A 15,302-nucleotide genomic window follows, 5' to 3' on the forward strand; every position below is an offset into this window, starting at 1 on the left:
TATATATTTTGCCATGGTCTTTGATCACTTAAAAAAAAATCCTAGAACAAAAGTAGGCGTAACTCAGATTGTGATGGTGATTGTGGCTTAATATCATGACTTGTTATGTATTCTTGAAAATGATTATCTGACATTCTCATAACATCCATTTAGCCCTAATTTATGGTTGAAAGTATGAAAAACACACATCACCGTGTGTGCAATTGCAAGTGTAAAACCCTGATATGCAAATGATTTGACCTGATTCATTTTCATTGCAAGGAGAGCTATGTAGTTTGGATTGTTTTTTGTACCATGCTCTCTCCTACTCTTTGCATAGCTGGGTCATCGGCCCCTTGGGCAGTGCGAACCGACAGGACACTTACCTCTAAACACGATCGTATGACCCCAAGTTCCAGCCTGGACCTGGCTTGTTTGTTCAAGAAGTACGTGGTGCAGAGGGCCTCAGCCTCTTCCAGCCCACAGTCACCCTATCAGTCTACTCTTTACCTACTATCAGTGACCACCTACCATCTCTACAAACACACAGTGGTGGCACCAAGCTGTCAGGTGGACTCGGCAGCACGTCTTAGTACGGACTGGAGACCAGTAGTGTACTGTACAATTGGATCGACTATAATGTAAAGAAGCAGAATCCAAAAGGATTTTAGTGCAAAGAGGAGATACGTTGTTTTTTATTGGATTTGGGAAACAACAAGTTGGTAGGTATCTCAGTGACAATACAATACATTTCAAATGGGATGTATTTTGGCTTTGTAATTCATTTTTATTATATATTTTTCCTCTTATAAATGTATTGTAGACAGTCCAGGATGCCTGCTGGATCAGTGAAATTACACAGCATCAAAAAGCTGGGAGAAGAAAACAATGGTTTTGATGAAGGTACACCTGCATAAATATGATCATGTTCAATGCATCATTTTGATGTCATTTTCCTGACATAAACAATGCTTTTGAAAAGTATAATATTTCTTTATCATCTATTACAGAACCGAACGACGCATACATGTAAGTGCATCTTCCTCAGACTAAAAAAACAAACACTTGTCATGACTTATATTCTGTGTGGTTTGTGTTCATGTTGGTCAAATTGATAAATTAAACAAAATAAGTTTATGGATTTTTTAATTTAACCTTTATTTAACTAGGCAAGTCAATTAAGAACAAATTCTTATTTACAATGATGGCCTTCCCTGGCCAAACCCGGGCGATGCTGGGACAATTGTGCGCCACACTATGGGACTCCCAATCGGTTGTGATACAGCCTGGAATCGAACCAGGGTCTGTAGTGACGCCTCTAACACTGAGATGCGGTGCCTTAGACCACTGCGCCACTCTGGAGTCCATTTCTTATAATGTTTCTCAGAATTGTGACACATAAAAACAAGGTCACATTAATAGTATGTTCTTTTTTTCTTTGCTGCAGGATGATGGGGAACACGAAACAGGACACAAAGTAAGTCTCTCTTCTCCCCCTACATTATTCCCCCTCATGTCCTTTAGGCTTTGACTAATTTCTCTGTGATTGTCCCAGGTCTCCAAACAAGAAGAAGGAAGCTGCTATTAGGATTGGCTTCTTTCAGCTGGTAAAGTATTTTATTTGTGTTTCTTTTCATAGAGATGAAACAAAACCGTACCTAACTCTAGGGTTCCTTCAGTGAATTCACTGTGTGGTTGTGTTGTGTAGTGTTGTGTGAAGGTCACATGAAGACGTTTTTATTTTATCTCATGTGTGGGAGAGCTGGCTCATAACTCTTGTACATAAGAACTTTAAACCACAACTGGACTGGAAATCTTCAGAAACGGGTATAAGAATGGTAGTACAATATGAGAATGGAGCATCATGGGCCAGACTTATCACACACAGGCAGGTTCCAATGGGGTGCCTTTGTTGTGGCAATGACAATATTAAAATCTACATGGTTAAAATGATTAAAGCATGCGTATTTTGTCCAGGTAGTACATTCTGAGATGGTAGGTCAGATTATCAGAACACCTGTTGTGATGACTGACCCATTGGTTGGTTGTGTGTGTGTTTGTGTGTGTTTGGTGTGTGTGTGTATTTGCAGTTCCGTTTCGCCACATGCCGGGAGACCCTGATGATGGTGGGGGGTAGTGTGTGTGCCTTCCTCCACGGTTCCGCCCAGCCTCTCATGCTGCTGGTGTTCGGGATGCTCACAGACACCTTCATTGAGTACGACATCGAGTTACAGGAGCTCCTGGACCCCAGGAAGGAATGTATCAACAACACCATACAGTGGAAGAACCAGTCAGCATGGACAGACTGGCTGGACAGCAATAACACTGATAAGATGAAGAATTTAACATGCGGGTAAGTCCTATTTGTTGCTGCACACAAGAGTAGGACGTTGCTGTACATGGAATTTCTATATCAAGGATTAAGGATAGAAAAATGTATTTTATTTGACAACTATAGTAGCCTACTGTCATGGGCACAGGGAAAATAGTCTCTTTATGTATTTTAGGGTAAGGTTAGGGTCTTCTTGTTGTCTTGCATGACATGTAAAAGATGTAGTATATTCAAGGTCTAATAAAGCTTCTGATGATAATTCCACTTTGAAATGTCAGACTTGATTTTCCCTTACAAAAAATGGAACAACCAATACAAAAATGTCAATTAATTATAATCCACATAATAATTCACATTCCCTGTAACTGCAGGATTATTTTCCTGCTGGAGCAAACTGCCTGAAATTATGATCCTACATCTGTATGACACTCATTTTCAGGCTTCTGGACATTGAGTATGAGATGACCAATTTTGCTTACTATTACGTTGCCATTGGATCCGCAGTTTTCTTGCTAGGATACCTTCAAGTAAGTATATAGTTTGCATCAACATACTGAGTTCAAGCAGTTTGATGACAGAGCGCTAGATCTCGATTGCTTTGACTGCCTTATTTCTCTTTTAGATCTCGTTGTGGGTGACGTCTGCAGCGCGACAGATCCAGATCATCAGAAAGATGTACTTCAGGAAGGTGATGAGGATGGAGATCGGCTGGTTCGACTGCAACTCGACTGGAGAGTTAAACACACGCATGTCAGAGTAAGAGAAAAACACAGACCAAATTCCCCTGTTAGGTTTTAATAGAAAAAGTTCTGGGAACATTTGCATTTCCTATCATGCTTAGGACCAGTACAGATGTAGGATCTTAATTTGATCCCTCTTTAGTTGCTGAGAATTTTCCTGCACAGCAGGAAATGTAAACTTGTAGTGTATTTGAGTTTTAAAAATAACTGTTAGGGAAATTCTGCAGTTCTATAAAATATAAGGGTACTCGGATCCAATCATTTTGTTCCCTGGTTGGGCGTTGAAATTTCAGACTTTATTTGCCCTAACAAAACGTGTATTAATTCCTACAAAAATGTCCATTAATTATGGTCCACATAATAATTCACATTTCCTTTTGCTGCAGGATTATTTTTCTGCTTTAGCAAACTGGCCCAAATTAAGAATATACATCTGTAGTTGTTCTTGAATTTGACCTGAACTGGAAAAACGCTAATGACTCTCATGTCTCTGTCTGTGGTGTGCTCCACTATTTCACAGTGACATCAACAAGATCAATGACGCCATTGCGGATCAAGTGAGCATCTTTATCCAGCGCTTCACCACCTTCGTGTGCGGTTTTGCGATGGGTTTTGTGAAGGGATGGAAGTTAACGCTCGTCATCATCGCAGCCAGCCCTCTCATTGGAGTCGGGGCCGCCCTCATGGCTCTGGTAGGATGGTCAACGTCAATCAATGTGGTCACTTCCTGTCCCAATAAACTGAAACGGTCCCTTTCCTTTCCTTCCCTCCTCTCCGTTTAACTCTGTTAGGAATGGATAGATGAAAGCAATTTACTAGTGGTCACTTAGTAAAGGAGACAATGAAAGTTAAAGGCGACAAGGAAAGCTCATTTATGAGTATTAGGACTAGGCCTATAATTTACACTGTTTATTTACTATGTGTCGATTCTCATTGAGCTCCATTGAGGTGGGAGTTAGTAAGTGTACTGTACTGACTGCACCTTTCTACTTACCACCTCTGCTCTCGTCTAGTTTGTGGCCAAGCTGACGGGTCAGGAGCTGCAGGCCTATGCTAAGGCTGGAGCCGTGGCCGACGAGGTGCTCACCTCCATCAGAACAGTGGCTGCTTTCGGAGGAGAGCTAAAGGAAGTGGAAAGGTAATATAATAGCATGGCAGAAACTGACCTAACAATTTCTCCTTTAGCTATTTGTTGAATTTCTAAGTGCCAATACTCGCCAGACAGATTTGACATTCTTTACCTTGATCAACCTCACTATATACTGTTAAATTCCATTCATTGTTTTCTCCTTAATGGGCAACTAGTAGCACCACCTTACATATTATATTGAGTGCTGGGCCTCTATCCCAGTTTAAAGGGACTTTTGTATAATTTTGTATAATTTCAGCCAGTAGTTTTGAAAGTAGTGCTCACGAGCCAAAACGGGCCCCTGCTTTTTGTGTAATACGTCATCCAATTGTGTAATTCCAATCCTGCAACAAAAAAAATCACAATTGTTTGTTGGATTTTGTATGATATGTTACGATTTTGTTGTGCTTAAGATCCCGGATTGCATCTTTAACCCTCTGTCCCTTTCTCTCTCTCCCAGGTATGACAAGAACCTGATCTCAGCTCAGCGTTGGGGCATCAGGAAGGGCCTGATCATGGGCTTCTTCACAGGCTACATGTGGTTTATCATCTTCCTGTGTTACGCCCTGGCCTTCTGGTACGGATCCAGCCTAGTGGTGGACACACAGGAGTACAGCCCCGGAACACTGTTACAGGTACTATTTTGTAACCATACGGCCAACACCATGAAGGTATACTTTATAAAGAGTCCATATGTAGTTCAGCTATAGACTGTGAATCAAATTTCTTTGGTTTGTGAATGAATAATAAACAGTAAGAGCTTAAAAAATAATGATCACCTCATCTGTCCTGTGCACTGTCTTGTCTGTCATCGCAGGTGTTCTTTGGTGTGCTGATAGCAGCCCTGAACTTAGGGCAGGCATCTCCATGTCTGGAGGCATTTGCTGCAGGAAGAGGAGCTGCTACCATCATCTTTGAGACCATCGACAGGGTGGGAATCTCAACATTGTTGGAGAATTTCATTGAGCATTCAATTTCCTGTGTGTGCAAGCTCACTTTACACAGCCCTGGGGGTTAACACTGCCATTTGTCTGGCTGTGTCACTGTGCCTAGGAGCCGGACATCGACTGCCTCTCAGAAGCAGGGTACAGACTGGACAAGGTCAAAGGGGACATTGAGTTCCATAACGTCACCTTTCACTACCCATCCAGACCTGAAGTCGTGGTACTGTGGCTTAGTGTTTCCTATAACGACGACATGCATCTGATTATTGTGGAATATTTCCTTAAAGATGCAGTCCGTAATTTGCTTTGTGTCTTGCCAGATCCTGGACAAGCTGAGTGTAGCAGTGAATTCTGGCGAGACGACCGCCTTTGTGGGGCCCAGTGGAGCTGGGAAGAGTACCGCCGTGCAGCTCATCCAACGTTTCTATGACCCCAAGGAGGGCATGGTATGTTATCTTCCCTGACATATATTTAACATGATGTAACACATTAGTAAAATAATACTACTTCTATCAGTACAAAAGTGCACCTCCACTAAAGTGTATCACTGAGAGAGTCTTTAGAGGAAATAGTGTAGAGACATTTTAAATGTCCCTTTTTTTCTCCCTTCCATTCTATCTTTCTCCTTGTTCATGCCTTGTCTCAGGTGACCTTGGATGGCCATGACATCAGAGGCCTGAACATCCAATGGCTACGCTCGTTGATGGGCGTCGTGGAGCAGGAGCCTGTGCTGTTTGCCACAACCATCGCCGAGAACATCCGCTACGGTCGCACCGGAGTCACCCTGGATGACATCATCCACGCCACCAAGGAGGCTAATGCCTACAACTTTATCATGGACCTACCACAGGTGAGGTTGACAGCATTTAGCGCGCTATACATTGAGGGCTAGTGTAACCGGTGTGAAATGGCTAGCTAGTTAGCTGGGGGAGACCTTGAAGTAGTTGTTTCGCGGCTTTTATGGAGCGATAGGTAACGATGCTTCGAGGGTGTCAGTTGTTGATGTGGGCAGAGGGTCCCTGGTTCAAGCCCAGGCAGGGGCGAGGAGAGGGACGGAAGGAAAACTGTTACACTAACATGACAACGATAGTCCGATCTGGAACCCAGACTACTTATTTGTGACTTTTGTCTCCAGTGTTTTTCAAAGGCTTAAAAACGTTCAACATTACTGACTCAACATCGACTGTTTATCTACTGTCACATGGCCTTTCAGTTCAATGACATAAAGACTTGTGATTGGTGAAACAGAAATTTGATACGCTGGTGGGAGAGGGTGGAGGTCAGATGAGCGGCGGTCAGAAGCAGCGCATCGCCATCGCCCGGGCCTTGGTCAGGAACCCCCGGATCCTACTGCTGGACATGGCCACCTCCGCTCTGGACAATGAGAGTGAGGCTGTGGTACAGGAGGCACTGGACAAAGTGAGTGGGTTGCATCCCAAATAGCACCATATTCCCTAAATAAAGCAGGAAGTGACCAGGAAGTATCTCTGCTAGGATCAATTTATTATAGTAATGATAGATTGTGTTCCTGTATCATCTTTCATACAACATGATCAGACCTAAGTACGTGACAAATGGTAGAAAAACAACCATGAAAATAACCATATTTACAGTAGCCAGGTAGGATAACGGTCTCGTGTTTATCTCCTATAAGGTACGCAATGGCCGCACCACCATCTCCATAGCCCATCGCCTGTCCACCATTAAGAACGCGGACGTGATCGTGGGCTACGAGCATGGGCGGGCGGTGGAGAGGGGCAAGCATGATGAGCTGCTGGAGAGGAAGGGTGTTTACTTCACTCTGGTCACCCTACAAAGCCAAGGAGACAAGGCTCTCAACCAGAAGGCCAGACAGAGTAGGTCCCTATGAGATCAATGCATCCCCATCCTATGCCAAAATTCTAAAGTTGACTTGCACACACTTTTGTCAACATAAAAAGTATTAAGAGAGAAATGAATGTGCAGGAACACTTTTAACAAAACATTTCTTATAACATTTGTATAATAACCTCCTTCCTTTTGCCTGTGTCAGTGGCGGGCAATGACGAGCCAGAGCAGAAGAGTTTATCCAGGGCCGGGAGTTACAGGGCCAGTCTCAGGTACTGTAGAACTACGTCTCTCATGATTCACTTCACATCCATTTCACAAGGCCTCACTCATATCTGGTTACAGTGAATCCGACACACATCTGGGTGAAGCACGGCAGACATTTTGTGCCAGAATGCTGACTGACGATGTCATTTTGCATCTCGGTAGTGCATTGACTTGGTGCTTGTCTGTTGTTGTGCAGATCCTCTATCAGGAAGAGGACCCGCTCACAGCTGTCCAACCTCATTCCAGAAGCAGAATCCTTCATATCTCAGGCAGACGCGGGCAAGGTCTGTGTGTGTTTTTGTGTGTGTTTTTGTGTGTGTGTTTTTGTGTGTGTGTGTGTGTGTGTGTGTGTGTGTGTGAGAGAGAGAGAGAGAGAGAGAGAGAGAGAGAGAGAGAGAGAGAGAGAGAGAGAGAGAGAGAGAGAGAGAGAGAGAGAGAGAGAGAGAGAGAGAGAGAGAGAGAGAGAGAGAGAGAGAGAGAGAGAGAGAGAGAGAGAGAGAGAGAGAGAGAGAGAGAGAGAGAGAGAGAGAGAGAGAGAGAGAGAGAGAGAGAGAGGTTGGAGTCATCAACAGAGTTAAACGGGGTTACTTGCCACTTACTCTTTCCAGGTAATCTACAGTTTACATGTGTGCATTTGTTATGCATGTATCCATAGTCCATACACGTGTGTGTGTATGTATATATATATATATGTCTTAATGTGTCCAGAGTGCCTTTGTGGAGGAGGAAGAGGTGGAGGAGCAAGTTGAGCCTGCTCCAGTGACCAGGATCCTGAAGTACAATGCCCCTGAATGGCCCTACATGCTGTTTGGAACCATCGGAGCTGCTGTCAACGGAGGAGTCAACCCAGTGTACTCTCTGCTCTTCAGTCAGATTCTGGCGGTAAGGTGGAGGGCTCTAGTATTGACCAAGACAGTCTTCATTGAATATCGGTTCATTAGCTTAATCAGTGTATGTGTGTGTTGCTGTAGACATTCTCCATACCAGACCCAGAGGCTCAGAGGAGGGAGATCAATGGTATCTGCATGTTCTTTGTGCTGGTCGGAGTGACTTCCTTCATCACCCAGATGCTCCAAGTACATGTCCCTCCCTCCCTCCCTCCCTCCCTCCCTCCCTCCCTCCCTCCCTCCCTCCCTCCCTCCCTCCCTCCCTCCCTCCCTCCCTCCCTCCCTCCCTCCCTCCCTCCCTCCCTCCCTCCCTCCCTCCCTCCCTCCCATCCTTTCTGTTCACCTTTCTTAATCTTCACATCAACCGGATCCTTTCTCCTGCTTCTCTAAACTCTGCGACAAGTGAAGCCTATTTCTCTGTGTTTATTGTCATTAATTTCCCTTAACCTGATGTGATGGTGTCGGTGTCTCCCCCAGGGCTATGCCTTCTCTAAGTCTGGGGAGCTGCTGACAAGGCGCTTGAGGAGGATGGGTTTCCACGCCATGTTGGGTCAGGAGGTGGGCTGGTTTGATGACCACAGGAACAGCCCCGGGGCTCTGACCACACGGCTGGCCACTGACGCCTCCCAGGTCCAAGGGGTCAGTATGGACCTCATATAGTCCTCATAGAGGGCAGTTACCAGACCCCAGACCAAATAGTACTAGTGTCTTTCAAATACTTGATTTAATGGAGTGCTATGGAACTAATGCAGCAGACCCAAAAGACAACCTCACCCGTCTGGCATTCTGGGTAAATAACCTATTCCGAACCCAAATTGATTGATTGATTACCGCTCCCTCATTCTCTCCTAGGCCACTGGCTCTCAGATCGGAATGATCGTTAACTCTCTGACCAACATTGGCGTTGCCGTCATCATTTCCTTCTACTTCAGCTGGAAGCTCAGCCTGGTCATCCTGTGCTTCCTGCCATTCCTGGCTTTGTCCGGAGGCTTCCAGGCTAAGATGCTCACTGGCTTCGCCAAGCAGGACAAACAGGCCATGGAGGATGCAGGACGGGTAGGCTACAGTACTCCACCGTACTCCACCGCACTCCACCGACTCACTGGCCAGGGCTGTTTGTAACACAGGTTGGAGTCACATAGTGCTACTGTGACTGGAAGTGAATTGTCATTGAAGCAAGGCTGTACACTAACTTCTCACATGAGTTATCAATACGTTATCAACATGTGTCTCGAAAGCTTCTGTTAGGGTCATTCAAGCAAAGTCACTACCACAGAACTTCTCTTGTGTCATATTGTAAGATATTTCAGCCTGTAACTATTGTATTGTCTGTTATAAACCTCGTCACAGTAGACCCACTGGAGAGCTTATCTTACAGTGTGGTAGAGATAATGCGTGTAGTCCCTGTACTGTAGACAGTTCCTACTTCCTGTTCTAGACTTACAAGTTGGTAGTGGTGGGTGGTTGTGACATCTCTGTGGTATCTTTTGTAGATCTCTGGCGAGGCCCTGAACAACATCCGCACCATCGCGGGGCTGGGGAAGGAACAGCGTTTTGTGGAGATGTACGAGGCTCACCTGGAGGCTCCGTACCAGGCCGCCAAGCAGAAGGCCAACGTGTACGGCGCCTGCTACGGCTTCGCCCAGTGTGTCGTCTTCATGGCCAACAGCGCCTCCTACAGGTTTGGAGGGTACCTGGTGCGCCAGGAGGGCCTCCACTTCAGCCTGGTCTTCAGGTGAGAGAAACTGTCTGCCTGTCTGCCTGCATACCTGTCAACAATATAATCAGACCATGAAATCACATTGTCCAAGATGTATTCTACTACCTCCACCACCTTTGTTTATTTCTTTATATGAACTTGACTAAACCCCATTGTCTCTCTGTGATTGGTTCAGAGTGATCTCAGCCATAGTGACCAGTGGCACAGCGCTGGGCCGAGCCTCTTCCTACACCCCAGACTACGCCAAAGCCAAGATCTCAGCTGCCCGTTTTTTCCAGCTCCTCGACCGAGTGCCAAAGATTCGCGTCTACAGCAACGAGGGGGACAAATGGGTACATGTCACCCGCACACACAAACACGCACTCACTCTCTCTCTCTTGCTCACGCCCCCTCTCTCTCTCTCGCTCACGCCCCCTCTCTCTCTCGTCCAGCCTGATTTCAGAGGGAACTTAGAGTTCATTGACTGTAAGTTCACGTACCCGACCCGGCCAGACATCCAGGTGCTGAACGGCCTCAACGTGTCGGTAAAGCCCGGCCAGACGCTGGCCTTCGTGGGCAGCAGTGGCTGTGGGAAGAGCACCAGCGTCCAGCTACTGGAGAGATTCTATGACCCCGACCAGGGCAAAGTGGTGAGTCCTCAGTTTCTCTCAGCAGCACGCAATATCCCCATATATGTCTCTAGAGGTATAAAGACTGTAAGAGGGTGGGGGTATCCTGGGAGCTGGATTAGTTCACAGGAAAGTTGACTGGATTTTCCACGTTGCATTGCAGATTATTGATGGCCATGACTCGACTCAGGTCAATGTCTCGTACCTGCGCTCCAAGATCGGCATCGTATCCCAGGAGCCCATTCTGTTTGACTGCAGCATCGGAGACAACATCAAGTACGGAGACAACCTGCGCGAAGTCAGCATGAATGACATCATCTCCGCATCCAAGAAAGCCCAGCTCCACGACTTTGTCATGACACTACCTGAGGTAATGCTGCTGTCAGTGTACTAACTTAAAACAACACTGTCAGTGTACTAACTTAAAAACAACACGGTCAGTGTACTAACTTAAAAACAACACGGTCAGTGTACTAACTTAAAAACAACACAGTCAGTGTACTAACTTAAAACAACACAGTCAGTGTACTAACTTAAAACAACACGGTCAGTGTACTAACTTAAAACAACACAGTCAGTGTACTAACTTAAAAACAACACAGTCAGTGTACTAACTTAAAACAACACAGTCAGTGTACTAACTTAAAAACAACACGGTCAGTGTACTAACTTAAAAACAACACGGTCAGTGTACTAACTTAAAACAAGACAAAATTGCAAGTTTGTAGCACCATTAGGAAGGAAACGCCAACGATTTAGATATGACATTTAAATCAGTTGTGGCCAGTTACTCTAACATCTTCGTTTCTATCAAAGATACCTGCACACTAAGATCCAAATACAAATGTCCAGTTTTTGTGCCAAACTTCTAGTCACAAAAACTCTGTCACAGTATACCCTGCATCTGTAGCCCTTTGTCTGACACAGTAGTCTTTAAAGTTAGAATTTCTCCCTCTAGAAATACGACACCAACGTAGGTTCCCAGGGCTCCCAGCTCTCTCGGGGACAGAAGCAGCGCATAGCAATCGCCAGGGCGATCATCCGCGACCCTAAGATCCTGCTACTGGACGAAGCCACTTCAGCCCTGGACACGGAGAGCGAGAAGGTAATGTCTCCATGACAACCGCCTGTCATCACCACAAGCAGTAGAAGAAATCCTGAACCTGATAAGGATAGATTCAATTTATACAGATCTTTCAATTCCAAATAGCTTTAGAATCGGTACGAGGCGAGGCAAGCATGCAATTTGCCTGAATGGGGCAGAGGCAGTAATCAAGTAATCATGGTGAGTCATGGGTGATTGTGAAATCAGCTAAAAGCTTTGTGTGTGTGTGTGTATGCGTGCGTGCGTTACAGACGGTGCAAGAGGCGCTGGATAAAGCGAGGGAGGGCCGAACCTGCATCGTCATCGCCCACCGTCTCTCCACCATCCAGAACTCTGACATCATCGCCGTTATGTCCAGGGGCTTCGTCATCGAACAGGGACCACATGACCAGCTCATGGCTCTCAAAGGGGCCTATTACAAACTTGTCACCACCGGTGCACCAATCAGCTAACTCCTCAGGGTTATAGGAGCCAAACCAGGAAATGCCTGTTCAGGTCATCACACCGGGTCATATAGTATTTATTTTGCAGGAGGAATCCGGTCAACCGTCACACATTCTTTAGTTTTAATTGGTCATGCTGTGTATTCATTTGTTGTCGTTACATTTAAACAGAACTATGGCTGGTATGCATTCATTACTTGTATATACTGTGGTGTACAAAATGAAGGATTAGTTCAATGACTTTGTTGAAGACATGTATTCAAGGTGGGCTTTCCGGCGTTCATAATTCTGCTGTATTAATTGTCTTACCTTTTTATATTTCACTTTTGACTCTTTTTTTGTAATTAACTGTATTGCATAAGAATAAATTGAATCCAAATATCTACATTGAGGGTATAAAGTAACTGTTTACGATTGTCGACCGGTTGTGCTGTTTACCATTATACATTTATGATTTTAAAATGTTTTTGATTTTAAATTGAACCTTTATTCTTTGAACCAAATATGGTGCATTTAAATTGCTTGCAGACAATAATACATTCTACAACAGTTGATTTTCCTTAGTCAAAGGTTAAGATAACAGACTCATTGAAGAGCCTGGGACAGACTAGTACTACAGACTAGTACTACAGACTAGTACGACAGACTAGTACTACAGTATTCTCTACATCGGGTCTTGTTGACGCTTCCATGACTGACACTGTGACGCCCTGACCTGACACCAGGATGAGATGTGCTGCATCCATCCGTCAGAGGTAATGTGTGATCACACCGCTCTGACCTTAAGGAATGGAGTCTTCATCAGTGCATCCCAGATTCCCAGCACCAAGACAGGGGTGAATCAGTATGCCGATGAAGCAATATAATCTTTCCTGGCTCTCTGCTCACATTCTGTACACTTAGAGGACACTGTTTTACTTTGTGACATGTAGCGTCAATACAATATTGATTGATACCGGCGCGCCTTAGACAGGTCCTGGAATCAAGTGTGGTGGTGAGTGTCTGGGTCTCTGTTGACTTAATGGGTGAGAAGTGGGGCTAACGTGCTCTAATATGTCTTGTCCACTATTGCCCAGTGCAGAAGGACTGAGTTTGTGTTTTCAATCTCAAGTCATCAACCTCCATGATGTTATCCACTTGTAAAGATGAGTCACCATCCCTGACCTTATTGTTGACCTACTGTAGCTCAGATTTGAAGTCCTATACTGTCTCTGTCCTACTAGTCCTATTCTGTCTCTGTCCTACATGTCCTATACTGTCTCTGTCCTACATGTCCTATACTGTCTCTGTCCTACTAGTCCTATACTGTCTCTGTCCTACTAGTCCTATACTGTCTCTGTCCTACATGTCCTATACTGTCTCTGTCCTACTAGTCCTGTACTGTCTCTGTCCTACTAGTCCTGTACTGTCTCTGTCCTACTAGTCCTATACTGTCTCTGTCCTACTAGTCCTATACTGTCTCTGTCCTACTAGTCCTATTCTGTCTCTCTCCTACTAGTCCTATACTGTCTCTGCCCTACTAGCCCTATACTGTCTCTGTCCTACTAGTTCTATACTGGCTCTGTCTACTAGTCCTATACTGTCTCTGTCCTACTAGTCCTATACTGTCTTTGTCCTACATGTCCTATACTGTCTCTGTCCTACTAGTCCTGTACTGTCTCTGTCCTACTAGTCCTGTACTGTCTCTGTCCTACTAGTCCTATACTGTCTCTGTCCTACTAGTCCTATACTGTCTCTGTCCTACTAGTCCTATTCTGTCTCTCTCCTACTAGTCCTATACTGTCTCTGCCCTACTAGCCCTATACTGTCTCTGTCCTACTAGTTCTATACTGGCTCTGTCTACTAGTCCTATACTGTCTCTGTCCTACTAGTCCTATACTGTCTTTGTCCTACATGTCCTATACTGTCTCTGTCCTACTAGTCCTATACTGTCTCTGTCCTACTAGTGCTATTCGGTCTCTGTCCTACTAGTCCTATACTGTCTCTCTCCTACTAGTCCTATACTGTCTCTGCCCTGCTAGTCCTATACTGTCTCTGTCATACTAGTCCTATTCTGTGTCTGTCCTACTAGTCCTATACTGTCTCTGCCCTGCTAGTCCTATACTGTCTCTGTCATACTAGTCCTATTCTGTGTCTCTCCTACTAGTCCTATACTGTCTCTCTCCTACTAGTCCTATACTGTCTCTAACATACTAGTCCTATTCTGTGTCTGTCCTACTAGTCCTATACTGTCTCTCTCCTACTAGTCCTATACTGTCTCTGTCCTACTAGTCCTACACTGTCTCTGGTCTCTGTCCTACTAGTCCTATACTGTCTCTGTCCTACTAGTCCTACTCTGTGTCTGTCCTACTAGTCCTATACTGTCTCTGTCCTACTAGTCCTATACTGTCTCTGTCCTACTAGTCCTATACTGTCTCTGTCCTACTAGTTCTATACTGTCTCTGTCCTACTAGTCCTATACTGTCTCTGTCCTACTAGTCCTATACTGTCTCTGGTCTCTGTCCTACTAGTCCTATACTGTCTCTGTCCTACTAGTCCTATACTGTCTCTGTCCTACTAGTCCTATACTGTCTCTGTCTTACTAGTCCTATACTGTCTCTGTCCTACTAGTCCTATACTGCCTCTGTCCTACTAGTCATATTCTGTCTCTGTCCTACTAGTCCTATTCTGTCTCTGTCCTACATGTCCTATACTGTCTCTGTCTTACTAGTCCTATACTGTCTCTGTCCTACTAGTCCTATACTGCCTCTGTCCTACTAGTCATATTCTGTCTCTGTCCTACTAGTCCTATTCTGTCTCTGTCCTACATGTCCTATACTGTCTTTGTCCTACATGTCCTATACTGTCTCTGTCCTACTAGTCCTGTACTGTCTCTGTCCTACTAGTCCTGTACTATCTCTGTCCTACTAGTCCTGTACTGTCTCTGTCCTACATGTCCTATACTGTCTCTGTCCTACATGTCCTATACTGTCTCTGTCCTACTAGTCCTATACTGTCTCTGTCCTACTAGTCCTATACTGTCTCTGTCCTACATGTCCTATACTGTCTCTGTCCTACTAGTCCTGTACTGTCTCTGTCCTACTAGTCCTGTACTGTCTCTGTCCTACTAGTCCTATACTGTCTCTGTCCTACTAGTCCTATACTGTCTCTGTCCTACTAGTCCTATTCTGTCTCTCTCCTACTAGTCCTATACTGTCTCTGCCCTACTAGCCCTATACTGTCTCTGTCCTACTAGTTCTATACTGGCTCTGTCTACTAGTCCTATACTGTCTCTGTCCTACTAGTCCTATACTGTCTTTGTCCTACATGTCCTATACTGTC

At 45.0% G+C, this 15,302-nt stretch overlaps 1 protein-coding gene across 2 annotated transcripts; it reads left to right on the forward strand.

Moving 5' to 3' along the window:
• Positions 1–412: 412 nt before the first annotated feature.
• Positions 413–12,368, forward strand: abcb11b (ATP binding cassette subfamily B member 11b). 2 transcript variants are annotated; one of them, NM_001124656.1, is given in 36 exon segments: positions 537–701; positions 803–882; positions 990–1,008; positions 1,427–1,456; positions 1,535–1,542; positions 1,544–1,555; positions 1,558–1,586; positions 2,070–2,113; positions 2,115–2,141; positions 2,143–2,148; positions 2,150–2,162; positions 2,164–2,166; positions 2,169–2,332; positions 2,751–2,838; positions 2,934–3,067; positions 3,572–3,743; positions 4,065–4,189; positions 4,641–4,815; positions 4,998–5,111; positions 5,234–5,344; positions 5,445–5,570; positions 5,771–5,974; positions 6,373–6,543; positions 6,779–6,980; positions 7,157–7,223; positions 7,415–7,502; positions 7,927–8,100; positions 8,190–8,294; positions 8,583–8,744; positions 8,958–9,161; positions 9,599–9,840; positions 10,001–10,157; positions 10,257–10,454; positions 10,597–10,803; positions 11,392–11,538; positions 11,790–12,368. In NM_001124656.1, coding segments are annotated over 35 exon segments (3,999 nt in total). In that variant the 5' UTR covers positions 537–701; positions 803–812; the 3' UTR covers positions 11,991–12,368.
• The last annotated feature ends 2,934 nt before the right edge of the window (positions 12,369–15,302 follow it).

Source organism: Oncorhynchus mykiss, chromosome 7 (assembly GCF_057628025.1).
Source record: "Oncorhynchus mykiss isolate SJ-2025 chromosome 7, ASM5762802v1, whole genome shotgun sequence".
Taxonomy (NCBI): Eukaryota; Metazoa; Chordata; class Actinopteri; order Salmoniformes; family Salmonidae; genus Oncorhynchus; species Oncorhynchus mykiss.